This window comes from Pollicipes pollicipes, unplaced genomic scaffold (genome assembly GCF_011947565.3).
Source record: "Pollicipes pollicipes isolate AB1234 unplaced genomic scaffold, Ppol_2.1 Scaffold_5890;HRSCAF=6987_pilon_pilon_pilon, whole genome shotgun sequence".
Classification (NCBI taxonomy): Eukaryota; Metazoa; Arthropoda; class Thecostraca; order Pollicipedomorpha; family Pollicipedidae; genus Pollicipes; species Pollicipes pollicipes.
In genome coordinates, this window is record NW_023596772.1 from 85,481 (window position 1) to 111,594 (window position 26,114).

Below are 26,114 nucleotides of genomic sequence, written 5' to 3' on the forward strand. Positions count from 1 at the left end.
GAAAAACGAAGAACTCGCAACAGCGATGCGTGTGTCCGTCTATCCAGGAAAACTAGCTCAATATGACGAGCATTCCTCACCACCACGCCGCATTCTTGCATTCCACGCAGGAAGTTCCCTTGTCGCAGAGACCTAACGTGTGTCCGCACCAGCGCCACCCCGTTTATCTCGCGGCGGGCCCGAGCCATTTGATCTCGGCTGACGTCACGCACGTGGCTCGGCCGGTCCGTGTACGTGCCGGACTGTGAGGCGCCACGAGACCACCTGCCGTCGCGTGCCACCGGGCACTTTTTACCCCCGGGCGCCGCGGCGACTGCGGCCGCGTCACCCGTGAGGGAGTAACGGGGTGTGGGGGGGGGGGGGGGGGAGGAAGGGGCGGGGGCGGTGGAAACTTGTCCGGGGCACGGTCGCTCCTTCGTGGAACGACGTTACAGCGGGCGGGACCTGGCAGCGGTGGCGTTATTCAAAGGGCACGCCCGAGTCCGTTCGGTAGCCAGTAGATGCCAGCTGCAGCCGCACGCCGCGGGCTGCAGTGCCCCGGTACCGATTCATGGGCGCAAGTACCGCGGGAGTCTTTGGTGACACAATTTGGGGGGAGGGGGCACATGGCAGCCCCCGTACTGTGGGCCAGCACATGTGAGCCACAGATCACGACACGGCGGCCATAAATCACGCCATACCCCGAGTTACAAGACACCATGTGTATTAAAAATGAAGGTTGGGTGCGTATGGCAATAGCCAGTATCTTGACACATTTAGCGACACAAAGGGCGGCGAAGTCCGACTTTTCATTTGACTGACGCAGGCAAGCGCCCTTCATGTCATCTAAGCGCTGGCAACTGCAGACACTGAGACACATTGCAGGTTCAGCGTCACTGAAAGTACAAAGAATGCGAGCCCATCCTCTGCCACCGTTGCGCTCAACCAGCAAGACATGTTGGCGTAAGCACCCAGGAACCTGTGACCGAGTCTGGCGCTCGTGTGAGATCTCGACCGCTCAAACAGAAAATCGTAAGGACTAATTGAGCCCGCGTACACATCCTAGTGGTTGGAAGTCATAACGCGCAAGCAGAACGCGCCTCTCAGCACGTGCACGCGTCGCTGGGGGAGCCGCCGTCCCCTGTCGGCTTTGGGCGGCCGCTTCAGCGCACCAGACCGCCAGCGGGGTCGGTGGCGTAGGCTGCTGGCTGGGCCGTCGGCGTGCGCAGAGTAGAAGTCGGCGCCGACACAGCAGCCGACTGCTGGGCACACGGCATCCGTTACACAGCGCTCCGTCCCACCGACGGTGCCGTGGGAGGACGCATCGGGCTCCCCTCGCGAGGACAGAGCTGGAGCCGCACACCCGACATGCGGCTGGATGCCGGTACAGAGTGACGCCGAGATGCAGTCCGTCTGGCCCGGTGCAGGCGTACAGGAGCCGAGCAGCCGAGCGGCGGCCACCTCAGGGGCTTCCTTGTCTTTTCCGACCAAGCCCTGCTCAGGTCGTGACTCGTGTGAGGCTCGTATGCGGCCCTGAGGAGCTCCGGAGCTCCTCAGGGCCGCGGTCCGTGCGAGGCTTCTGCTCAGGGCCGCGGTCTGTGCGAGGCTCCTCATGGCGGCAGCCCGTACGAGGCTTCTGCTCTGGGCCGCGGTCCGTGCGAGGCTCCTCATGGCGGCAGCCCGTACGAGGCTTCTGCTCTGGGCCGCGGTCCGTACGAGGCTTCTGCTCAGGGCCGTGGTCCGTGCGAGGCTCCTCATGGCGGCAGCCCGTACGAGGCTTCTGCTCAGGGCCGTGGTCCGTGCGAGGCTCCTCATGGCGGCAGCCCGTACGAGGCTCCTGCTCAGGGCCGTGGTCCGTACGAAGGCCCGAGGAAGTTGTCGGCGACGCGGCCGGCCTCTCGCAGTCCGCTGAACATGGCGCCGTGCACGGTGGCCGGGTAGTTGCGCACCGTGTGCTCGCCGGCAAAGTAGAGACGCGGCTTCACCTGATGGGCGGCGGGCAGCTGTCAGGAGGCGCCGGGACGGGGACACGAGCAGCCGCCGCCACCAGTACGGCACGAGCGATGGTCCACGGCAGCGCATGGAATAGAAGAGTGTAATGTTACTGAAGCATGTACCGCTCAACTGAGCGAAGTGATCCAGCTTTCGCTTGTTCGCCAGTAGCGTAAAATCACCTGTCAGAGCCTAGCATGCAGCTGTGTAGGAAGACAAGACATCACTCACCTGAGCTTGGTCCCCTCGAAAGGACAACAGCGTGACGTCATTCATCGGAGCCTGGTGCCCGACCGTGCAGGGCACATGACGTCACCCGCCTGGGTTTGGTGCCCGTGAATAGACAACAGACGTCACCCACCTGAGCCTGGTCGCCCTGCGTGGGCAGCGAGACGGGCGCCGACATGACGTCATAGTCGTTGCCGGAGCTGCCGGTGGCCACGAACGAGTAGGAGCCACGTGACCACGGGTCGGCCCGCCACCGGGTCACCACCGTCTCCTTGGGCTGGCGGTGAGCGGCGCGCGCTCCGGTTAGCGACCGGCAGGGGAGGGGGAGGGGGGGGGGGGGGCGAAGGGCGGGACCGCGCCAGGGTCGACGACCTGGTCGACGACCGCCGACACGAACCGGCACATCACAGAACTAGCCGGACACATGCGCACGACACACCGGCGGGCTCGGAACCAGTGGCGTGACTTCATGACCACATGGCACATTAATGCTCTACATCGAGACACAGCTGGCCTGCACAGCTGACCCCACGACAGCGGCCAACACCCAGTGCGGCGCTGGTAATCGATTATGCCATGCACGCTGCAGTAACTTCGAAACTATTCTCGCCAGTAACTGTGGACAGGTATGAGCTGCAGTGATGCACGGTGGCGTGCCTTCAGACACTCTCCCGGACCATGCGGCCGCACCTGCGGCACGCCGCTGCTGCCGAAGATGCCCTTGAGCACGGCGATGCAGCGGCCGACGATGACGGCGTCGGTGACGGTCTCCATGATGGCCGCCGCCTCGCCGGCCACCAGAGCCAGCAGCACGGGCGCCTTGTACAGGCTCCAGAACAGGAACAGCTCGCCTGAGGGCGGCCATGCACGGGTCAGACTGCTGCGTAGGCTCCGGGACACGGGGTGGCACGCCCGAGGTACACACACACACACACACACACACACATCTGGGCGTGGGGGGGGGGAGCATACTGACGCTGTACGTAACCGATCCGGAACAGGAGTGCCAATAGCCCGGTGCTCTACACACGCACGCGGGTATTTCGTTGCTGCAATAAACGCAGTACCAAAATCCACTGAGCCCGACACAGAAAATGCGACCATTAACATGGACTGATCCTTACCCATGACGGCGAAACAAAGCCAACCATCTGTACAATGCTTGCCACAATCGCAAGCGAACGTCAGTAGGCACTACGCTCTCTTCGACGCATGGAATTCCCACCGGCGGAGTCAGCCTGCAAGCTGACAGACGCCAGGCGCGGTACGAAAGGGCCAGCACACGCTGAGACGCGGATGGCCAGCGCCGCCGCACCCCGTCTGCGTCGACACCGGACAGCCGGGGTCCGGCCGGCGACGGCACCACACCCCCTCTGACTGACCTCTGCTGGTGGTGGTGCTTCCCACGTGGCCGAACAGGTTGGAGTTGGGGTCCCAGAACATGCGGTCGAAGCAGAGCACCACCTTGTTGAGGTTGCCGAAGCCGAGCCGGTCGATGGCGGCCGCCTTCCACTCGGGCAGCGGCGGCTCGAAGCGGGGTGCGTTGGTGACGCCGGCCGGCGCGAAACACTGCTTCAGCACGCCCAGCGGCAGCGTACAGAGCACCGCGTCACCTGCGACGGCGGCGGCCGTCAGCCACCGGCGCCAGTCTCCGGTGCCAGTCACCGGTGCCAGTCACCGGTGCCAGTCTCCGGCGCCAGTCACCGGTGCCAGTCTCCGGAGCCGGTCACCGGCGCCAGTCACCGGTGCCAGTCTCCGGATGCCAGGTCACCGGGCCAGGTCACCGGTGCCAGTCTCCGGAGCCGGTCACCGGTGCCAGTCACCGGCGCCAGTCACCGGTGCCAATCACCGGTGCCAGTCTCCGGCGCCAGTCACCGGTGCCAGTCTCCGGAGCCGGTCACCGGCGCCAGTCTCCGGCGCCAGTCACCGGTGCCAGTCTCCGGAGCCGGTCACCGGCGCCAGTCACCGGTGCCAGTCTCCGGAGCCGGTCACCGGCGCCAGTCACCGGTGCCAGTCACCGGCGCCAGTTACCGGTGCCAGTCACCGGCGCCAGTCACCGGTGCCAGTCTCCGGAGCCGGTCACCGGCGCCAGTTACCGGTGCCAGTCACCGGCGCCAGTCACCGGTGCCAGTCTCCGGAGCCGGTCACCGGTGCCAGTCACCGGCGCCAGTCACCTGCGCCAGTTAACGGCGCCAGTCTCCGACGCCCCGCGGTAGATCGAACGTGGTGGCGGCCACAAGAGGCGACGTGGGCTACAAAACCAAAACCACCCAAAACCAACCACTGAGCGCGTGTCGCAGCGCGAAGACCCTGCAGTGTGACATGTCAACACGCACATCTGACATCAACGCACCCAGCGATCCACCCAGTCGTCTCATGTCACCAGGCCATCCTATGCAGGTCTCGCCGCCAACGTCGCGGCCGCGCTCTCCAGCCGGGAGGGGCGTCGCCCGTCGGCCGGTCCGTACCCTGGAACGCGGCGGTGGCGCCGGTGCGCGGGTTGCTGGTCTCGACGGTGACGCCGGCGCGGTCGTGGGCGATCTTGGTGGCGGCCGTGCTCAGGCGGATATCCAGCCCCTCCGACATGGCCACCGGCACGCACGAGTAGCCGTTCCGCACTGATGACACCACCAGCCGGCGTCAGCGCACAGACACACGGCACGGTCGGTCCGTCAGGGCCGGCGCCAGCGCACGGACACGCGGCACAGTCACCGCACGGTCCATCAGGGCCGGCGTCAGCGGACGGACACGCGGCACAGTCACCGCACGGTCCGTCAGGGCCGGCGCCAGCGCACGGACACGTGGCACAGTCACCGCACGGTCCGTCAGGGCCGGCGCCAGCGCACGGACACGCGGCACGGTCACCGCACGGTCCGTCAGGGCCGGCGCCAGCGCACGGACACGCGGCACGGTCACCGCACGGTCCGTCAGGGCCGGCGCCACCAGGTGACCAGCTGAACCCCCGCCCCACGCCGCTCTGCTCGTACGAGTGCGATGGGGTAGAAGATTGGCCAGAATGTCTCAACATTCAAGGGCAGCTATAGTGTCTGGGCTGGAGGTGCTGTAAGCGGCTCGCTGAGGTCCGCAGGAAGGTCCTTAGGTGCCAACCCGGACCATCAGGGTCCTTTGAACTCAATTACTTCTTATACTACTAAACAGCGCAACAGGTAGGGGTGTCCATTTGCCCAGGCCAAGCGCACCTATTCTGGACGCCTAGGTGCCATCGCGACCGGGTCGGGTACCCCAACACATCGACCCCTCCACACCGACTTGCCTACCAGGTCAGGCCGGCATGCACCCGGTCAGCCCACACAACCCGACCAAAATAGAGCCGCCGGCCCATCTCGCCCCGCCTCACCCCCGTCAGCCCGCGGCAGCCGGCGGGGGTCGGTCGCGCCGGCCCGACTCCGGCCACCTCTCACCGGTCAGGTGGCTGCCAGTGAAGACGAAGTCGTCGTCCTGGTCCCAGTGCTTCAGCGAGAGATTCGACAGCGGCGTGGCGTTGGCGAACTCGAGGTTGGCGAAGTGCCAGTCCAGGATCTGGCGGTCCCGCGACGACAGGTACACGTCGCTGTCCCACAATACAGAAGCGATGAGACGGTGAGAATTGCGATGGTGAGACGGTCAGAATTGAGGTGCTAAGAACGGACATGGTGAGAACCGAGATGGTGACACCTGATGGTCGCCACGATGGTTCCGGGGGGGGGGGGGGGGGGACCGGACCGGAGGCGATAAAAAATGTCAGGTCTCAAAGGACAGCGGTATCAACTCACTGACTTCCGATGGTGGTGGGGGGACGGGACCCTTCAAAGCTTCGGACATGCTTTCCAAACCGCACCAGGAAGGCATGTCCATCAAATTTTAAGTGACCAGGGCGGGATAGTGACAACAGAGACCAATCAAACGCAACCGGACCGAACCAAATTCCATGTTAGGTCTGGTCACTGACTTAACATGGCGTCACAAATGCAAGTTTCACGTCTATTCTGGCCCCACATCACTTCTCAAACTAGAAACAAGAACGGAAACTGCGACTCAGTATCAATGAGTGCCGTCTTCTGATCCGGCGTTGCTTGGTACCGATATACCAGGTTACACTACCCCCACCCGCTCCCCCGGCGGTCCAGGGTGACGGAATGTCCCACACTGCCCTGTAAGGCGTGTAACGGATTGCCTGAGAATACCATTTAGAAAGACAATGTGCCAAATAGAGGCGCCACATTCCGGCTGGGATGCCTGCAGCACGGCATCCCGCCCCTCATGTCGCTCGCGTCTGGAGGCTCACCTGGGTGGGGAGGCCTCTAACTCGTGCAGTTTCTCTTCGATCTCTTTCTGTTGCTCGTGCAGCAGGTCCCACTCCTGCCAGAAAGCAGCCGGTCAAAGAGAGGGCGGCGCCCCGGCGAGGCCAGGGGCACTCGCCTATTTGATATGACCCGCCTATTTCACATCGTGACGAACACCTGACCACTTGGCTGGCAGACAGCGTGGGCTCGCGCCTCACGTCCGATCGCCGTCTCGTCACGAACGGTCCGCCGGCCACTGGTCACGACACGGTCAGACTGAGACGGGGTCATGTCGTGTCACGGTCAGACTGACACGGGGCAGTCGTGTCATGGTCAGACTGACACGGTGCAGTCGTGTCACGGTCAGACTGACATGGTGCAGTCGGTCACGGTCAGACTGACACGGGGCAGTCGTGTCACGGTCAGACTGACATGGTGCAGTCGGTCACGGTCAGACTGACACGGGGCAGTCGTGTCACGGTCAGACTGACACGGGGCAGTCGTGTCACGGTCAGACTGACAGGGTGCAGTCGGTCACGGTCAGACTGGCACGAGGGAACCGTGTTATGGTCAGACTGGCACGGGGCAGTCGTGTCATGAAGAAGCATGACAAGCCTATATTTTGAATAACACGGTGCGACCTGACAGCTACCGTCAAACCATAAGTCCTACTGCGGGAGCGGGGATGTCGTCCCAGTAACAAACAAGCCGCACTGTTAGCGAGCAAACGGGCCGTCGCTGCCGGCGCGGCGGCGGCGTCTCCGCGATGGTGTGGGCGGCCCCTCTGCTGATTGGTCCCCACCATCTGGAGCCCATATGTGGGCCACGTGGGTTTATGGGGACACGCGGGCGGGGACGCACGGTTCCCGCCGAGCAGTCTACGTTCAGGCTCCGACGGCGCGGCACGACGCGAGCCGCGTCAGCGTTTACGACGACGACCTCGGAGTGCGCGATGCCGCCCTTCCAATCCCTCTCTTACATTTGCCTTGCAACTTTTTGGCTAATAGAGACTCTTCCTTTTCAGCGTCTGTTTTCGAATCAAGTCGATGGTCCTCCGGAATACTAACGAACTCTTTCGCACAAACACGCACTTAGCACGAACGCTGCTACCATAAACGCCGTCCTTGCAGTACACTCGACCACGCGCCTTCTTAGACCGGTCGCACGCGACGCTGAGGCCGCCACGCCGTCGGCTGACCTTGAGCGCGCACGTCAGATCGTAGCGTTTGGTGCGGATGACAAACTCCTGGGTGATGTCCTTGCCGGTCTTCTCCTCGCTGAGCTTCTTGTGCTGTTGATGCAGCTGACGAATGCGGTCACCCAGCTCGGACAGCTGCCGGGAGCCGGGGTCAGGGCCGCGTCACGACCGAGGGCGCAGCGGGGCGGCCGGTGTCAGCGGGGCATCAGACAGGCGCTGGTGCTGACAGGCGAGGCTCGGACAAGGGCCAATGTCAGGTGAGGGGCAAAAGACGGCTCGTGCGGGCGTGGAGGCGCTCACAGGAGCAGCCAGAGGTAACAGTGACGGTTTGTAAGCACCCTGCGCTCCCAACACATTTCCTTGCAGTTCATAACCCCGCCGGTGAAGCGGCCAGCCACGTCCCAACGTCGAACGCATACACCGACGAGGTACATGAGAAAAATGGGCCAGTGCTGCAAACATTACTGTAGGCTGTGGAGAAAACAGCCTCGATCGCGGCCAGTGCCTTTCGGATGATGAGGCATGCAGACAGTGTCTGCCTTGTTGGCCTAAGCTCCACGAACGGTAGCCAGGCTGAGATGAAGCATACCCGGTGCAGGTTGGCCTTCAGCTTCTCCTGTAGCGAGATGATCAGCTTGAAGTGGGCAAGCTGTTTGTCTTTCACTGCCTTCTCCTGCAGCCTATGGAGGCAGTCACTGGTCAGAAAGATACAGGAGAGTACATATAGCATGTCCAACTATGAATATTGACTTACAGTGTGTCCACTTCTATCCGGCCACTTACTTATACTCTCAAATCCAACTGACTGTGAATTCTGTGAGCCACAGCATGCACACGCTACCATACACGCACACGCTGAATGTATGCATACCACGTCTCATAAAGCAAACCGAGAGTAATGCACGATGGCATTCAACGCTATGACCAGTAATAGTGAGGGCGGGTGCTCACTTGATGACCCAGTCGAGCGCCTGGCCCAGCGACAGCGCCCTGTTGCCCACATAGTTGAAGTCGAGCTGGTGGGAGATGTAGCTGGTGGCTTCTAGCAGGCGATTAAACTCGCGCTCTACCATCTCGTCTTTGTCCTTAGGCACCTCCTGTGAGAAGCGCAAGCATCATATAGACCACGGATGACGCTTAAGGATTCTCTCCAACCTGGTGACTGACTTATAGCTTATGAGCACCAAGCCAGCAGTTACCCTCGAATTGAGAATTCGCCCACAGTTTCGCAGGGCGCGATCCTAGACCAACCAGCTGCCCCTGAGCCATAGCGTTGGCATCAAACCCACGCCGAGCGCGATGAGTCGAGCCACGTCGCACAGCGGCGCGGATGTCCCGCGCCCCACTCACGTGGCTGCCGCTGCTCTCGTAGAGCGGACACTTCTGGCGGATCTTGTGAAGCTCCATGCTGATCTGCTTGGAGACGATGGCGATCGGGTTCCCGCCCAGCCCCGTCACCACCATGGCACCCAGGTCGGCGATGTAGTTGCCCTTGCGGAAGGTGGCGATCCTGCCGCCCACGCGCTCCTGGCGCGGCGAGTACAGGGTCAGGGTCAGGGTCAATCAGTCACGCACCACATATGCAGACTGGTCACCCTGAGGCTACAGCTGCACAACATTGAGGTCCTCACGCGTATGGGTGAAAAAAAAACAGCGAGATGGGTAAAACAGCGAAGAATATGCTATGGCCTTCATTGGAAGCACGGTCATCGTGTTCTACACCTTCACATCTAGACAGAGGGCGCGCATGAAGACGATAGGGGAGGGTGGGCTTCGTGAGCCCCACCAGACATGCGCCGACCACTGACTAACCCGGCCAACACGCCCGGCTCCCCAGGATACAGCGAACTGTGCTCTGCTGTACCGCGCAGTGAGCAACGCGGCAGCGCCGCCCGACCGACGGGGCAGCGGTGATCGCACGACACCGACCCCTGCCTACCCGGGCCTCCAGCACGGTGACGTCCATGCCGAACTGCTGCAGCTGCCTGGCGGCGGTCAGCCCGGCGATGCCGGCGCCGACCACCAGCACACGGCCCTTCTTCTCGGTCGGCACCGGCTGCGAACGGGACGCGGTCAGCGCCTGCGCCGCGGGCAGGGGGCAGACAATGCGCTCAGAGCAGCGGCACGGCCAAGGTAGTCACGGCAACGGCAAACATGCCCTGATGCGACAGCTGATGTTCGGCTGCTGCAAAGTCAGGTTGCAGCACCTTAAACTCTGCCAGGCAGGAAACGTGCAGACCTCGGAACACACGCCGCCGCGGGAGCCGGGGGCCTCACACTGAGCGCGGACATGCGAGCAAACACAAAGAGCCGGCCAGCACGGCACGCCCGATATTCGCAGCGACGCCGCCAGCCCGTGTCGTCGGCAGCCTCACCAGCAAGCGCTTGAAGATGCCAAAGTTGATGTAGCCCTGGCGCTGGAGGTAGGCGTGCGTGCGCTGGATGAGGTTGGTGTCGGTGTTGTAGGGCGGCTCGATCCTCGCCAGTGCTGAGGCCAGCGTCAGCTCCTCCTTCGGGCTCTCGATCCACAGCTGCAGCTGCTCGGGCAGCGGCCCACTCGGTCACCACCCGCTCAGCTATCTCCCGGCCCGCTGGAGGGGCCACGACCGCGCCTCGACCAGTCGCGGCACGCGGTCCCTACACCACCTCCGCCAAGACACCCTAGCCGTAGAAATGGAACCGGCGGCTGGTGGGCAAGCGCTGCGAGGAATTCTAACTTGCAATACAAGTCTACAAAGCCCACATAAATCCATCGAGTGCAGCAGTCACTCCAATCCATCCTTATGAACGTCCAGCAGGGCTGAGGTCCACGAGAGCGTCAAGCCAGTCTCGGCCACTAGGTGGCGCGGGCCGACCTGAGGTCTGTGACGCGGCCAGGCGGCGGCGGCGACGGCGGCGGCCTCACCAGTCGGTTGCGCAGGTAGAGGTACAGCTTCTGCGTCTGCGGCGCCCCTGACGCGATGTCCGGAAGGCAGGAGGCCTCCAGCGAGGTCAGCTTGTCAGAAGGCATGCGGCTTTGGAACGCAGCGCCCTCCAAGCCGTGGAAGCCTGCCGGCCGCGGACAGAGGCATCAGGAGACCGTGCCCACAGCGATCCACCTCCGGCACGGCGGCCGGGGTGGGAACAACCGCAGTGAACCACCTCCGGTGCGGCAGTCGGGGTTGGAGCAACCGCAGTGAACCACCTCCGGTACGGCGGCCGGGGTGGGAACAACCGCAGTGAACCACTTCCGGTACGGCGGTCGGGGTGGGAACAACCGCAGCGAACCACTCCCGGTACGGCGGCCGGGGTGGGAACAACCGCAGCGAACCACCTCCGGTACGGCGGTCGGGGTGGGAACAACCGCAGCGAACCACTCCCGGTACGGCGGCCGGGGTGGGAACAACCGCAGGGAACCACCTCCGGTACGGCGGTCGGGGTGGGAACAACCGCAGTGAACCACCTTCGGTACGGCGGCCGGGGTGGGAACAACCGCACCCTTCATCGTACGAAACCCGGCAACAGCGTTACACAGACACCCACTTCACGGGAGATCCGAAAAGTAAGGGGATCCACCCTCAGAGCTTCCGACAGCTACGCATCGGTAGCGGCGTGTGCTCGCCCTCTCTCGGTCTGCGTCCCACGACCGCCCACCAACGAGCGGCCAGCGTCGCGGCACGGGCGGCCGTGCCGGGCGGCTGACCTGTGGCGGCGGCGAGGTCATCCTGCTCCGAGTCGGGCTCGTCCTCGCGCTCCGACTTGGCCGAGGGCGTGTCCTGGCCGCGGCCCTCGGCGCCCCGGCCGCCGCTGTCCCGGCTCTCCGAGCCCGAGTCCGTCTCCGGCGGCTCGTCCGCCTCCTGCGCACACGCACACGCCGGCCAGGGTCAGGCCGGGTCAGGGCAGGGCAGTCAGTTCGTCCGCCTGCGCACACGCACACGCCGGCCAGGGTCAGGCCGGGTCAGGGCAGGGCAGTCAGTTCGTCCGCCTGCGCACACGCACACGCCGGCCAGGGTCAGGCCGGGTCAGGGCAGGGCAAACAGCTCGTCCGCCTCCTACGCACACGCACACGCCGGCCAGCGTCAGATCAGGTCAGGGCAGTCATGAGTGGGACACGCGGGCAACGCTACACCCGCCGAGGCGGAAAAGCCAGCACTGGCACGAAACTATTACAGAAACACGAAGCTTTTGTCAAAGGATGCGTGATATAAGAAATAGCATAGACCCTTTTTGCAAGCTTATGCATGACACATAGGCATCCCTGCCACCAGAAGCTAGCTATCAAAGAAAGACTACAGTATAGGTTGCTCACACCATGCCAAACAGGCACATGTACGAGTATCACATCCAATTCACTCCAGATTTTGGGATGCATCATCGAGTTCTTCGGGTGTGAGGAAGTGGGTTTTAGACTGCATGCTTACGCCACACACATCACGGATGGTTTCAGCTGTAGTCCTCCTCTGAGCATCTGAGTGCTGAATCCACGGTTAATCACAGCAGCAACGTCTGTAAACGCTCGGCGGGCATTGTCGCGCAGGTGATACAGCCCCAGCCACCACCCGCCTTAGTTTTGCCCAGTTTGTTGGGCTTGTGTCCGTCCGGCTCGGCGGCCTCTCCACCCACCTTAGTTTTGCGCAGTTTGTTGGGCTTGTGTCCGTCCGGCTCGGCGGCCTCTCCACCCACCTTTGTTTTGCGCAGTTTGTTGGGCTTGTGTCCGTCCGGCTCGGCAGCCTCTCGTTTCCTGGCGGAGGTCTGGCGCTCCGACAGGGCCGGCTCCGCAGCCGACTTCCCTTTGTCCATTGCAGCGACCCTGGCAGCCTGGCGAAGCAGTGGGGGAAGACATGAAGTGGTCATCTGCCAGGCAGTGATCAAGCAAATAGACTTGGTTGCAGGATCCAGAGTGGGCTGTTACCAGACATTATTTCAGACTCAAGTATGCGGACCTGTAACTGTGCCTCAATGCATCCAAAAAAGTGGTTGAGCATGTTGCCTGCTATTATGCTGCATCTTGCTGCTGAATTCCATCAGACAGCCTCAAGCCATTTACCCCCAACAGTCAACAATGCTAACCAGCATGGTGTGCTACTCATCCATGACAAGGTTAAGGCAAGTCTGTGGTGGTTTGCAAAGTGCAGCTTTGTCAGCAAAATCTTGTTGAACACAAGATTATCACAGAACTCTTGGGTGGGGAACAGTTTACATCCAGGCACACAATGAGCCTCTAGGAGCAAACAGCTGTGGGCACATTTGCCACTTTTCACCCATGACTGATTGTTTATTTTTTCTATTTGTATTCATATCCAGATACAAAATAATTGTCAACTAACATGCTGCAATGCCAGTGGAGGCCAATGCCATTATCCAAGAAATGGCACTGACACCATACTGGCACAGGCCTAACCATGAGGTGTGCTCAGCACTGGCATAGAGTCACACAAACTAATTATCATTGTAAATCCATTATTGCATTATCATTATTATATTCAGACTATCAAAGTACCATGCACATGAAGTCATTAATGTTGCTCCAACAATAGCTGCATTACAAACATATGTTTTTGTTGTTCTCTGGCTGTAGTACTTTTTAAAATGTACATTTTTAATGCTTGCATCTGCTGACTAGCACCCAGCAACACTAATGGGATGCATGGGTGGCAGGGACAGAGCATAGCCAGACAGAGCAGAAGATGAGTGTAGATTAGGAAAAGTGTGGGTTTGTTTATGCCTGCAAAACATGTCATATATTGATAGGATCTCGATAGAGCACAGTTTGGACAATAATTTTTATTCTAGCAGATTTAAAAATACCTCAAATTCCCAGAAATTCCTAACTGGGTACCTCACATTGTTTGGGAGTGGCTCATAGTACCTTGGAAAAGGATATTGAGCTGGGGCTGAGACTGAGCAGAACAAGAAAACACACTGCAGTAAATGTAAACAAAAACAAACAAAAAAACAAACAAAAAACAAAACAAAGGAGACACTGTTCACAAAGATAGGGTAGCCCAAAAGATTGAATGCACCACATTAATCTTAACTGTGTCACTGCTGTCCTTATCACATCCTTGCTATCATGGCTCGCACTGACCATGGCCGTTTGTGCAACAACCATGCACCTTAAGAGACATCATTCAATTGAAGGCAACAACAAATATTTTGCAAGAGCGAGCACCAGTTTCCACCACTTGCTTTGAAGAAGTAATTCACCACTTGCTTTGAGGACCACCAGGAAACAAGTGGATGCTGGATAGGCCAATAATCTTGTGGTACTTCAGGAAATGATACTTTTACTGACATGGTTGATGCAGTTTGTAATCATGTTAACTTGGTATCATAAAGACAAAGTACAAAATTTGGGTTGTGAATTCAGTGTGGCCCTGGCCCATCTCTAGCAGATCAGCAGGTTAGCATTGGTAGCACTGGTGAATCAGCAGATCAGCATTAGTAAACAGAAGATGCCAATTAGTCAAGAAAATATTTGAGACCACCCCCAGTGGTCAAATCATCTGCCCATGACATAAACAGAGAAGTTGGCCATCCCCCTTGAGGCCGGATGGGACTTGTCCCAAATATCTCATTGAGCAGTCTGCCACCTTTTGAAGATTGGGGCATGGGCATGGGTCTCAGTTTCAAGCTTAAATTTGGGTTTAGGATAGATGGTGTAGGTATACATTGGTACGTAATGTTAGAAAAAATAATCGCACATCATTCGTCATATTTTAAGGCAGAACATATCATAAACAATTATTAAACAGGTAGATTCATGCTCCTACCTTCGAATCTTAATAACTACAATAGCGAGCTCACGAGCGCTGCACGCACCCCACCACCTCGACTACCCAGCGCCGTTTCTGTGTAATCCTTGCGTAATTACAACATTTCTGCTTATCAAGAACCATAACAAATGTACAGGGCCGAGGTAACAATAATAATGCAATGAAAAATGTTTCTTATTGCGTCTAGGTACGCTTATGAAACAGACAGGCCAGAATAGTCCAGAACATAGCCTAAACTAGCCTAACCTAACCTAACCTAACCTAACCTAGCCTAATCCAGTCCAGCCTAGCCTAGCCTAGCCTAGCCTAACCTAACCTGACCTGGCCCCAAAAACATCATATTTCCCCACCACGTCGACCAGTCTACAAACAATACAGAAGACTGCTTGGATATGCCAGAAACACGTTTCATTAGATTCTTGTTACCTTGGCCTCATACAACTTTATGGTTCTTGATGCACAGTAAGGTGATCACGCAGTAATGTTGTGATCACGATCACATGTAGCAATGGCACCGGGGTCGCGGTTGCTGCGTGTTTGCGCTTGGATGTTCTCCATTGGAGGTATTTAAGTTCCAAGGTGAGGGCTTAGATGACCTGTTTTACAATTAATTACAATATGTTCTGCCTTCAAAACAACAACTGACGTACAATGCTTGTTTTTAACATGAGGTAGCAATGTGTACCCTGACCATGAATAATTTTAATGTGGTCAGATTTGTCAGTGTTTCTTTCATCTGTGTATTAATAAGTACTTGGTTTGGCCAGTTAAACAGCCTTCACTCCAGTAGGACATCAATTTCAAAAGTTGCCATCAAATTCTAAAAACCTATGAGAATCACATATGCCACATTAACAGGGTGGGTCAACCTGTATGTGAACACACTTGTGCCAAGTTTACCTGATTCTAGGTCTGTTTTTTATTATTACTATTTTTTATTATTTCAAATTAGTATTTGTTTTTATCCTAAATCAAATTGTTGTATCATGACATAGCTGTATTACTCAATTTACACTTTGTTGTAGCATATGATTGGACAATTCTATACACATTGCTTTCACCAATGTGGATACAACCTGACTTTGACCTGCCATAGGTCAATCCTGTTATACAAATCAGCCATTCCATGCCTACAGCTAGGTAAAGCTTGGCATGGCCCTGTCACTTAATTTGGACATTATTTGATAACAACCTTTAGGGATCACATTGACCCCTATCACTATACCTCATCCATGGTGCATAATGATGTGCTCGACAACTTAATTTCTTTGAAAAATAATTAGTTCTTAATGTTGCTGCTTGTAAAATATCCATGTAACAGCCCAAGTGGAGCCATTCAAATGAGGGCACATCCACAATTCCTTAGGTTTGTATCTACTATATGTCTTACATGCTTTAGTTTTAATTGCTTTCACATGACACTAACATGATTCCATTCCTTAAAGTTGAGAGCACATACCAGTTATCCATGATGTCCCAGGGATGACTAAGTGCCATTCTTGTATACTTATGGGCATAATAGGGTATGGGTATGGCTATAACAGGTATACCCATACCTATACCAAATCTCCACAAGTCCTCAAATTTGTGCTAACTTTCCCCTAGAGCTGAATACCAAAATTCAGATGCTTGGGACTTGACTGACTGAATATTGGAATGTGTATGTTCCTAGTGTAGAATTGTGTGGCTTTAGGCGCTACGGATGGTTGCCACATCATCACAATCAAAGCAATTCGCCAAACTCCCTCGTTTGTGACCCAGGACTCTCCAGCACGGACCGTACCATTCTCAGCAACAACTCGAAAAAGATGGAATTATCTTGCGTAACACATACAGCGAAATTTCCTTGACTTCACCGTTGTTATCCTGAGTTTCATAACGTTAGGTCTGTACCTTTGAGTTCAATCGATCACTGAAAATGGTAGTACCCTCGGCGAACTATCATCGGCGCCCAACCCAAAGCAACCCTCCCCACTGTTCCCGCGTGGCTTTCTCCCAGGTGCTTATTCGGCTGTTTACAAAAAAGGGTAAATCAATATATGGCGCAGCACTCTGCGCCTAAATAGAAAAAAGTGCCGCTGATAAAAAGTGCTGCTAGGAATATCATTGACCAAAAGACAGTATAGGGTAAACAAATCACAAAGTGTGCGTAGTAGCAAACATGTATGGCTTTTCTGAACGTCAAAAAAATCAAAATGATAACCTAATACAGCATACAATATTGGCAATACTTCAAATGTTGCCAATACCTGCAGAAATGGCCATGGGGGACCTACGCCGCCGCCTCGAAATGGCGGGAGGTCGCTTGGGGCGGACCAATTCCAATTTGAAGTCCTGGTTTTCAAAAATACAACTGGGCTCGTTTGATTTGACCTCCGTGCCTGCTTCAAAGTAATTTTTGCTCGGAAAATAAGTAGACTCAGCCCAAAACGTGTCAGCTCATTTGTCTGCGGGTTATGCAGAACGGTACCCAATAGGTGCACGAGGGTAATCAGACATGGTAAAACTTCGTTCGTTACCAACAGCACTATTGATCATGTATCTGCCGCTGATAACAAACATTTCGAAACACTTTTGCAACTGACTTTTTAGGACAATACGATTTTGTTCAGTTGTATTCCGGTAGATTACTCTGTTTTTAGTTAGTCTAAAACCTTTAAGCACAGACGCCTCACTCAAGTTTAAATGCTCAACCTTGGCCCCGGTAGTCCAAATGTGTGCACGTGGTGAGCCATTGGCGTGGTGAGAGTGCATTGCCGAGTGTTGTGCAACGGCGGGTCCGAGCAGCGTGGGCCGCTTATAGGTAATTCCTCACATCTGTGAACAATGTTGACTTTTGATCTGACCTTTAATTAATAACAGAAAACAAACATCATTGTTGTTGTCTCCGTTGATGCTTTATAGGTGTTAGTTCACGTCTTGGGCTCATTTACCTTACCAGGCTGCAAAAATATGTGCTGTTCTAAGCATGAGGTGAAAGAGCAAATGCCTTACTTCATTACTTTACAAACAATGTCTGGTAAAAATGCTGTGAAATACCCCTCAAGACTGCAAAAAGTGCAATCTGCCAAACATGTCTGATGCAGGTGTGGCATCACAGCAACCTATTTGATCTCTCTGTTGAATCCAAGTGCTCAGAATTTGGTGTATTGCCACCACCAATTCTAGAGTTAAGAGAGACAATGTTTTTATTAATTATGTTTCAAATAATTTGTGACAAAAATGCCCTGAAAGATTTTCATGCTAGGGCATCTTGAGAATTCATTGCTAAGTGATACCACTTTCTAAACTTGGTTTGAGGAACAAGTCAAAATTGTTGACATTTGTTCACCAATACCTAATCTCTCCCCAGAAATTGGCCACTTAAATTTGTCTCCATGATGCTAGAATGATCAGGATGTAAATATTTGGGGAAGTCATTCTTTTCCTGAGGAGGGAAAGCATAAATATTTTATAGACTTTATACTTCCCTGTGGAGGGGTGGCCTCTTATTTCAAATTAATGTCCATTGCCTTTTTGTATCAAGATTAAAATGACATCCAATTCACAGGAAAAAATGTTACAGTAATCTTAGTAAGTGATGGGTGATGACTACCTCTGTTGCTTATCATGTTTAATGATCACCACATCCAAAATTATGTGACAAATGCACTGGCCACTGTTGCAAAAACACATGCTAATTTTTGCCTGGGCCACCCTGTACTTTTAAAAGCTACCATATTTTACAATAAATTATTTGCTACCATAATCCAGGTGCTACCATTTCAAAAAACATCTCAAACATTGCAGAGATTTGTGGACATTTGAAAGATACAAAGGAGTTAGCATAACAAAATCATAAGGCACTTACAAGGCACTATTTGGTAAGAAAGTGGCATGATCATATTAGTGAGGTGTTTGGGTACCTATTACCTGGTATACTAATAGTTAAGATAGTTGTTCTGTATGTTGAGGGTTGGCATTCTCTACTCATATACATTGAGGAGGATTAGAGAAGTAGGGTGTAGGTGTACTTTCCTACCTAATGTTAGAAAAAATCATTGCACACCATTCATCGTGTTTAAGGCGGCACAAATCGTAAATAATCTCAAAACAGGTAGAATCATGCTCCTACCTTAGAATTTCAATAACATCGATGGCGGGCTCCCGAGCGCCGCGCGCACCGCACCGCCTGGACTCCCCAGCGCCATTTATGCGTTGCCGTTGCATAAATACAATATTTCTGCTTACCAAGACCTGTACAAAATGTACGGGACCAAGGTAAACCATTCGTCGTGTTTAAGGCGGAACATATCGTAAATAATTGCAAAACAGATAGAATCATGCTCCTACCCTCGAATTTTAATAAATACGATAGCGAGTTCCCGAGCGCCGCAGGCACTGCACCGCACCGCCTCGACTCCCAAGCGCCGTTTCTGCGTTGTTGCGAAAGCACAATATTTCTGCTTATCAAGAACCATAAAACATGTATGGGACCAAGGTAGCAATAATAAAGCAACCAAAATCGTTTCTTATCGAGTTTAGGTACATTTATGAAACACAGGTCAGAATAGTCCAGAACATATCCTAAACTATCCCAACCTAACCAAACCTAACCTAACCTAACCTAACCTAACCTAACCTAACCTAACCTAACCTAACCTACCCTACCCTAACCTAGCCTAGCCTAAACTAAACTAACCTAACCTAACCTAACCTAACCTAACCTAACCTAACCTAACCTAACCTAACCTAACCTAACCTAACCTAACCTAACCTAACCTAACCTAACCTAACCTCCCCACCCTATATCCCCTTCAACCCAGCATCCCATAGCTAAGCTAAGCTAAGCTAGCCTGACCTGACCTGACTTGACCTGACCTGACCTGACCTGACCTAACCTAACCTAACCTATCCTAACCTAACCTATCCTATCCTAACCTAACCTAACCTAAACTAACCTAACCTAACCTAACCTAACCTAACCTAACCTAACCTAACTTGACCTAACCTAACCTAACCTAACCTGAGCTTAGATATAAGCTCATAGACCTTATGAGCTTAGATATAAGCTAATAGACCAGAACCTAGGCTTAGCTAAGCTAAGCTAACCTAACCTAACCTAACCTAACCTAACCTAACCTCCCCACCCTATATCCCCTTCAACCCAGCATCCCATTGGCGTCCATGTTCCATGCCATATATAGGTGCCATATAGTGAGCTTTTATTTAGCTGTCATGTTCTCATTTTGCTTTACATTCCCCACCCAATCCCCCTGCAACCCATGGTCCCGTTGGCGTCGAGGATCAAATTTCATGGATTCTTGTTACCTTGGCCCGGTACATTTTTATGGTTCTTGATGCTGCTTGATGCACAGTAATGTTGTGACCCGCGCAGTAATGGCGCCGGTGTCGCGGGTGCTGTGTGTGCGGCGCTCGGGAGTTCGCCATCGTAATTATAAAAAATTGAAGGTAAGATGAATCTACCTGTTTTGTGATCATTTCCGATATGTCCTGCCTTAAACACGACGAATGGTTTACTTTGGTCCCGTACATTTTGTAGAGTTCTTGGTAAGCAGAAATATTGTATTTACGCAACGGCAACGCAGAAACGGCGCTAGGGAGTCCAGGCGGCGCGGTGCGCGCGGCGCTCGGGGCCCCGCCATCGAAGTTATTGAAATTCGAAGGTAGGAGCATGATTCTACCTGTTTTGAGATTATTTACGATATGTCCTGCCTTAAACACGACGAATGGTGTACAATGATTTTTTCTAACGTTAGGTAGGAAAGTACACCCTGACCGAGAAGTAGTGAGGGCTCAAATCAACATTGTGGCACGTAGCCGCAGACCCCTGAAAGTATGTAAAATGATGCTGCTGCCCATGCATACATTTATCATTTGGCTGCTAGGTTGCCCAATCAATGGTCAACACCCTGACCCAAATGATAGCTGCCCTTCTTACATGGGCATTCACATTCACGTATCACATGGGTTACCAGCAGTTTGGGCACTGGTGTAGCATATTTGATTGAATTCCCAGTGATGTCACAAATGATTTGCAGATGAAACCTTAACATGCACCCAGGTGGCTGGCTTGATACCCTTTGCTCAGTTACGGGTCAATTTGACCCCCTGAGATCTTGGAAACTAAGGGAGATAGAGACACCAAGTTCACAGGGATCTTGACCTGCATGTGAACTCACTTGAGTCAAAGTTTGATGTTCTTAGGTTATGATCTTCAGGTCAAAAAAGGTAAAATAAGGTGAAATTCCAGGTTGGTCTCCATAGTGTCCCTGGAACCTAGATAACCATTTCTAAGCAGAAGGTCACAAGCTCATTCAAGGTCAGTGACCTTGTTTGACCTTTTGAAGGTTATGGTGACCAAAATCATATAATACTGCTGAGTTTTGTATTTGAATAAGCAAAAAAGGTTATGCTAGGCAATATGTTTCTAAAAACAAAATGTGGACCTGGGTCATTTCAGGTTAATAACCTGTTTTGATCTCTAAGAAGTCCATGGAAGATGTATAATGTGGTTCCTACTATTGATAAATTCGAAAAGAGCACCAGAAACTATCCCATACAGCCAGCCCTAGAGTAATAAAGGAGGTTGGTTTTGACCCTGGGCTGATCTTCATACCATGCCAAGGTCAGCGTAATTTGCTCGCTCAATATGCTCGCTCAGTATTTGTGTTGCCTAAGAAAGCACTCAGATATGTATGGTTTAGCCTAATACTCTGTTGTTGTATCAAATTGAATGATTCCCTAGTAATTGCTTTAGCTGAAACCATGACTTGACTTTGACTTGCCATAGATCAGCAACCTTACAAGGTACATCTAAATTTCTTTCGTACATCTATTTCTTTCATTGGGAAATCATTCTGGAAAAAAACTTTCAGGAGGGTCAATTTGACCTCCCACCCGAGCTCATGTTAACCATGCATCGCTGTACCCTCACTGTCATAAAATAATACTGATGATTATAAAGGTTGTAGTACCAATTCCCCTGACATGGTACTGCAGCGTCACTAGTGTTGTTAAGCCTGACATGGTACTGCAGCATCACTAGTGTTGTTAAGTTGTAAATCCGCCCTCCTTCACTTCTGTCACATGATCAGACTTCTTTGTTTAGAAGATAAGGTGATAAAAGTAGCTATGGTCCTGTTTTCTAGTTATGGATGATGTTTTCTCCTGTAAAAAGGTGATTTATGCAGAATGAGCTTTTGTGAAGTGGGGTATGTTATTATGCTATGGCCATGCTATCAGTCTCTCATTTCTTCAAATAGATTGGTATGAATGATTCCAACCCTTGTTCTGTACAGAGAAAATAAAGCTGAATCATGATTTAAAATGAATGTGAGTTTGAGATTGGATGAAGTGATGGGAAGACAGATGAGTATCTTCAATACAAGACCATATAGCATCACTGCTGGATTCCAGAAACTGGTTATATGAACTGGCTGACAGGTGTAAGTCTTTTTCTAAGTGCTCACATGGCTGGTTGCATAGGAAAGCTTACTGTGGCCCTGATCATGTGTGCAAAGAAATTCTACATAGCAATGAAGTACAAATTGTCTGTCTGCATCTTGCCCCTATGTGGGTTGAATAAGTTACAGTATGGTGTAAATGTCTGAAAGCTCTGGGTACTCTCCTGTCAGAAATGCTGGTCTATTGCTGGAATGGCTCGAGGCTCATCTTGGGGCTCATCCACAGGTCCCGAGATGGCCGGCCGCAGTCTGCCAAACATCCTCGTCACAGGTCAGTGTTCAGGAACTAGTGTTATGAGAATAAATTGCAAATGTACTCAGTGTGCATTGTGCTGTGTCAGTTGACTACTGGGAGGTGCATCATATTTGCTTTGGCTTTAATTTTAAGGTTGGTCATGAAGTGCCATGTTAATTAAAGTCAGTCATGCACGAAGCTCAAGGTGAAACGTGGCGATTTATAAGTGCACACTTTCGTGATTTGGTTTGTGAGTGGGGCTTGGTCAACAGCCTGGCGTTATGTCTTAGAGTCAAGAAGTCGCGGTTTTTAAGCCTCATTGTGTCACATTCAATGGCGAAGATGGGTGCTGTCTTGGGGAGAAGGGAGTATCATAGGTGAGAGGTCGTCGGTATGTTTTTCAAGCATGCAGCCCTGGCTGCTGGTAAGCATCGGTGTTGGTGCATCGGCTGATAAGCATCGGTGTAATCGAGGCCAGGCTGAGCTTAAGGGATGTAGCATGGTTCATAGGTGTTTCCTTTCAGAGTGAATATGAAACCATGTACTGATAAGACACTTGGACTCTTTTTCAGGGCATTTTGCGGCAGGTTGTAATCATTATGCTCAATTTGTGTAATTGAATGGCTACTATGTTTGTTATCACCATTGGTTGTGAGAATTGAATAAGTTGAAACCAAGGGTGGCCAAAAGATGCCCCTAAAATAGACCTTGCTCTCAACTTTAAAGTGAAATCGTTTTGCGTAGTTTAAAGCGGAATAACGTGCTAGCCATGCCCGGAGTGGGATATCAGGACTCTTCGGCATATGGCTCACCATAAACCAAGCGCGTTTATAGACATCAAATCATAACATTTTCAAACATAACAGGACAAATACGCGCAGGGTTCGCCACCCACCCACCCTCCTGTTTGTCAGACGTGTCGTCATCGGCCGCCCCTCCGTGTGTGTACCTGCGCCCCGCCGTGCCCTCTGACCGGACGCCGGGCTTCACAACCTCAGGAACGCCGGGCGTGGGCAAGTCGACCACGTGCCAGCAGCTGGCGGACGCCTCAGGGCTTAACTGGCTCAACGTCGGCGACATCGCTGAGCAGAACGACTGTCTGGACGAGTTCGACGAGCGGTACGGGTGCCGCATCCTCAACGAAGACAAGGTACGCCCCCCCCCCCCCCCCCATGTGTTGCTGGAGGGAGCGTTGCAGCAGCACACCGTCAGTCGATCAGCGGTGAACGCCACCGACCGTGCTGCGGGACCGGGCTGCATGCGGTGTTCGTCACCGACTGTTCTGGCTCGATGCCTGCTGGGATGACGGATTGACCGCCGTCCATGGACCCTCGCGCCAGTCTGTCGGTCGTGACCTCCGGCCTCTGCGATCGCCGTGTGCTGTCCTGCGCCGGCACCTGTCGCGAGTCAGGCCAGTCAGCCGGTCCCCGCGCTGTCGGTCGGCACGTGCAGTGACGCGCGCCGCCCCGCGTCGGCCAGGTGCTGGACGAGCTAGAGCCGCGCGTGGCCGGTGGCGGCGCCATTGTCGAGTACCACGGCTGCGACTTCTTCCCGGAGCGCTGGTTCGACATCGTGTTCGTCCTGCGCACCGACAACAAGCTCCTGTACGACCGGCTGGCTAAACGGTACGGGGTGGCGCGCGGACCCAACGGCTCGTGGTGTGTCGGGCCATGCGTCACAGGGTGGCAGTGACCCGACAGCACCTGATGCGGGTGGCGAGAGGGCACGCTGCCCGAGACACCGAGCGGTACGCGGTGTAGCGGACCTAACGGCACGTAGTCCGTCTCATCACACGACGCGTGACGTGCCTGACCGACCGCTGCGAGATGTGCGGGGCCGAAGGGTACGTGATGCGGCGGCGGGGAGGCGTTTCGCTCGCCCCGTCGTCCTACCAACAGATGCATCGCGCATGCAGAACGGTTGACTGGTGGTCTGCCGGACCTGGTCGCACCTTGGGACCAGCCATTTTGGTTCTTGCATCTTGCCCGATGGGTTCCTGACTGGGTCATTCCGAGATGTTGCCAACTGCAAAGGGGTTTGTGTCCGGAGTGTCTGTGGCCAGGCGCGGACGGCGCACGGATTCGCTCGATGTCCATCCTCTGCTGGACTAAGTGGCGTCGCTGACCCGCTGACCTAGCCTCACCCTCCGGCAGCGGCTACTCGGGCAAGAAACTGGAAGACAACGTGCAGTGCGAAATCTTCCAGACGCTGCTGGACGAGGCGCGCGACTCCTACCCGGCTGACATCGTGCATGAGCTGAGCAGCAACACCCCTGACCAGGTGGAGGAGAACGTGGAGCGCATCTGCCAGTGGATTGCCGCGTGGAAGGCGGACCGCGGCCTGGCGCCGGCGCCAGCGTAGCGCCGCCGACGGCGCGGGCGACCCGACCGGCCACCGTGCGACCGCCGCTGTTGTGCTCCTGTGTGGGTCCGGACGAGGGCAGTGGAGACTGTTGTGTGGGTTCGGACGGGGACAGCGGAAACCGCTGTACTGCTGTGTGGGTCTGGACGAGGGCAGGTGAGGCGCCGATCCGTCCGGTAGCACGCGGGGTGTCGCGAGAGGCTTCACGGGACACCGTGGAACACTTCACGGGACCGCCTGTGTGCACGGGTGACGGTCGTTTGTCTTTCGGCAACTGAGGTGTGAGGGAGGAAGATGTGTGCGTCGCAACCAGAGGCTGGCTTTGTTGACTTGCCTGCGCAGTGTTGAAGGGGTCTTAAGTATCCGACTTCACACAATGTTGCGATTGTTGTGACTTTGGAAGACCACACCGTGGTGGTGTACTTTTGTTTATCGTGTGCTGGTTTCATTTTTTTTTTTTGATCGGTCTGGTGTTGCGCAATCAACTTTGCCATGACCTTGGTTTTTCTGTCGTCGGGCGCATTGTTAGCTTTATTTTTTACAAAAGGCAAGGTATAAAGCTGACGGTTGATATTGTAAGAGCGCAATTTCCCCCGGCTGGGTGGGATGAAAATATACCTATTTTTGCGCTGCTTCTCTTCCGTTCTTGGGACGCTTGCATCAACATCGTCAAATTACCACATATCGCGCAACTGGTTATAAGCATCTCTGTCTCTCCACGGTATCAACACGTCCGGGACCGCGCCCACGCACATCGCACAGAACACTCGTTGGATCGACACTGCTCCCTCACTCACCAGCGTTTATCACATACATCATCATACAGGTGCTCCGGTGCTCGGGCGTGCCTGGCACGGCGAGGAGCACCGCTGTGGCCCTCGCTGGGTCACCGTTGAGCCGTGGAATGGGTGGCGCGTCGGGCGGGGCCGGCGGAGGCGGCGCCACCGAGGGAGCGGCGCGGCTGCTCTCTGTCCGCGCTGCCGGGTGCCGCTCGGTCGGGCGGCCACCACCCGCCGTGTCGGCGGGTTACTGCTCACGGGAGGCACGCGCCGCCGCGCGCTGGCAGCACTGTCCTGTCGGCTTCCGCGCTGGACGGCGGCGCGCGGGCCGGCGGCCGGCTCGGCCGCTCGCCCGTGACTAGAGCGGGACGAACCGCCGTCCCGGTGCCGCTCGCACGGCGGGCTTTGTCGCGGGGCTGACGTCATCCGGACGTCGTCCGCGGAGATCGGAGGGCGCGATTGGCTACGGTTCGGGCGGGTGACGTCACTCGGCGCCTTCGGGCCGCCGTCGCTTGAAGAAGCCGAGCTGAAAGCGGTGGGCCGCGACGTCACACCACGGATTCCTCAGGCACGAACATGACGCAGACATGAGCGGGAAGAGCCTTTCTGACCAACGGTCACGGCGCCGTGACGGTGGTCCTCGAGGCTTCTCACCGGCAGCGAGTGAGTGGTAAGTTACTGCTAGATGGGGGTGGGACGTGCCGTTCTGCCACGTCCACGGCGGGGACGTGGCAATCCACGGCTTGCAGCCTGATGCAGGATGCAGCGCAGGTAAGCGAATCGCAGTATTGTTCTGACTGGTGTAACACGGCGTCGGCCGGTCTGTCCACACGATAGA

The 26,114-nt window shown here is 54.7% G+C and overlaps 3 protein-coding genes across 5 annotated transcripts in view; 1 reads left to right on the plus strand and 2 right to left on the minus strand.

Moving 5' to 3' along the window:
* Positions 1–686: 686 nt before the first annotated feature.
* Positions 687–16,470, minus strand: Su(var)3-3 (lysine-specific histone demethylase Su(var)3-3). The gene is made up of 17 exons (XM_037227809.1): positions 16,329–16,470; positions 12,343–12,477; positions 11,363–11,516; positions 10,586–10,728; positions 10,056–10,217; positions 9,620–9,736; positions 9,031–9,207; positions 8,632–8,777; positions 8,270–8,360; positions 7,681–7,815; positions 6,485–6,558; positions 5,622–5,770; positions 4,668–4,817; positions 3,582–3,812; positions 2,890–3,050; positions 2,333–2,476; positions 687–1,964 (listed from the first exon to the last, which is right to left on the minus strand). The coding sequence occupies exons 2-17, from the start codon at positions 12,457–12,459 to the stop codon at positions 1,821–1,823; spliced, it is 2,295 nt and encodes a 764-aa protein (XP_037083704.1). The 5' UTR covers positions 12,460–12,477; positions 16,329–16,470; the 3' UTR covers positions 687–1,820.
* A 685-nt stretch (positions 16,471–17,155) lies between these two features.
* On the plus strand, positions 17,156–25,128 carry Ak6 (adenylate kinase isoenzyme 6). 3 transcript variants are annotated; one of them, XM_037227803.1, is made up of 6 exons: positions 17,177–17,238; positions 21,737–21,883; positions 22,128–22,172; positions 23,135–23,286; positions 23,616–23,761; positions 24,290–25,128. In XM_037227803.1, exons 3-6 carry the CDS (start codon positions 22,136–22,138, stop codon positions 24,495–24,497), a joined length of 543 nt encoding a protein of 180 aa, XP_037083698.1. In that variant the 5' UTR covers positions 17,177–17,238; positions 21,737–21,883; positions 22,128–22,135; the 3' UTR covers positions 24,498–25,128. The 3 variants fall into 3 exon arrangements, with proteins under 3 accessions (XP_037083697.1, XP_037083698.1, XP_037083699.1); XM_037227802.1 differs by lacking the exon at positions 21,737–21,883 and having other exon boundaries at positions 17,156–17,238; XM_037227804.1 differs by lacking the exons at positions 17,177–17,238; positions 21,737–21,883 and adding an exon at positions 20,082–20,101.
* Positions 24,946–26,114, minus strand: part of LOC119104121 (integrin alpha-PS3) — a 47,545-nt gene continuing 46,376 nt past the window's right edge. Inside the window, exon 19 of the mRNA XM_037227808.1 lies at positions 24,946–25,802. Within this exon, the coding sequence (XP_037083703.1) occupies positions 25,761–25,802 (42 nt within the window). The 3' untranslated portion in view covers positions 24,946–25,760. The remainder of the gene's footprint in view (positions 25,803–26,114) is intronic.

Excerpts from the sequence above, each read along its gene's own strand:
- Ak6 (XM_037227802.1), top strand. The coding sequence starts at position 22,136 with ATGGCCGGCCGCAGTCTGCCAAACATCCTCGTCACAG. Across the intron at positions 22,173-23,134 it reads GCCAAACATCCTCGTCACAG|GAACGCCGGGCGTGGGCAAG; the intron begins GTCAGTGTTCAG and ends TCACAACCTCAG. Across the intron at positions 23,762-24,289 it reads TACGACCGGCTGGCTAAACG|CGGCTACTCGGGCAAGAAAC; the intron begins GTACGGGGTGGC and ends ACCCTCCGGCAG.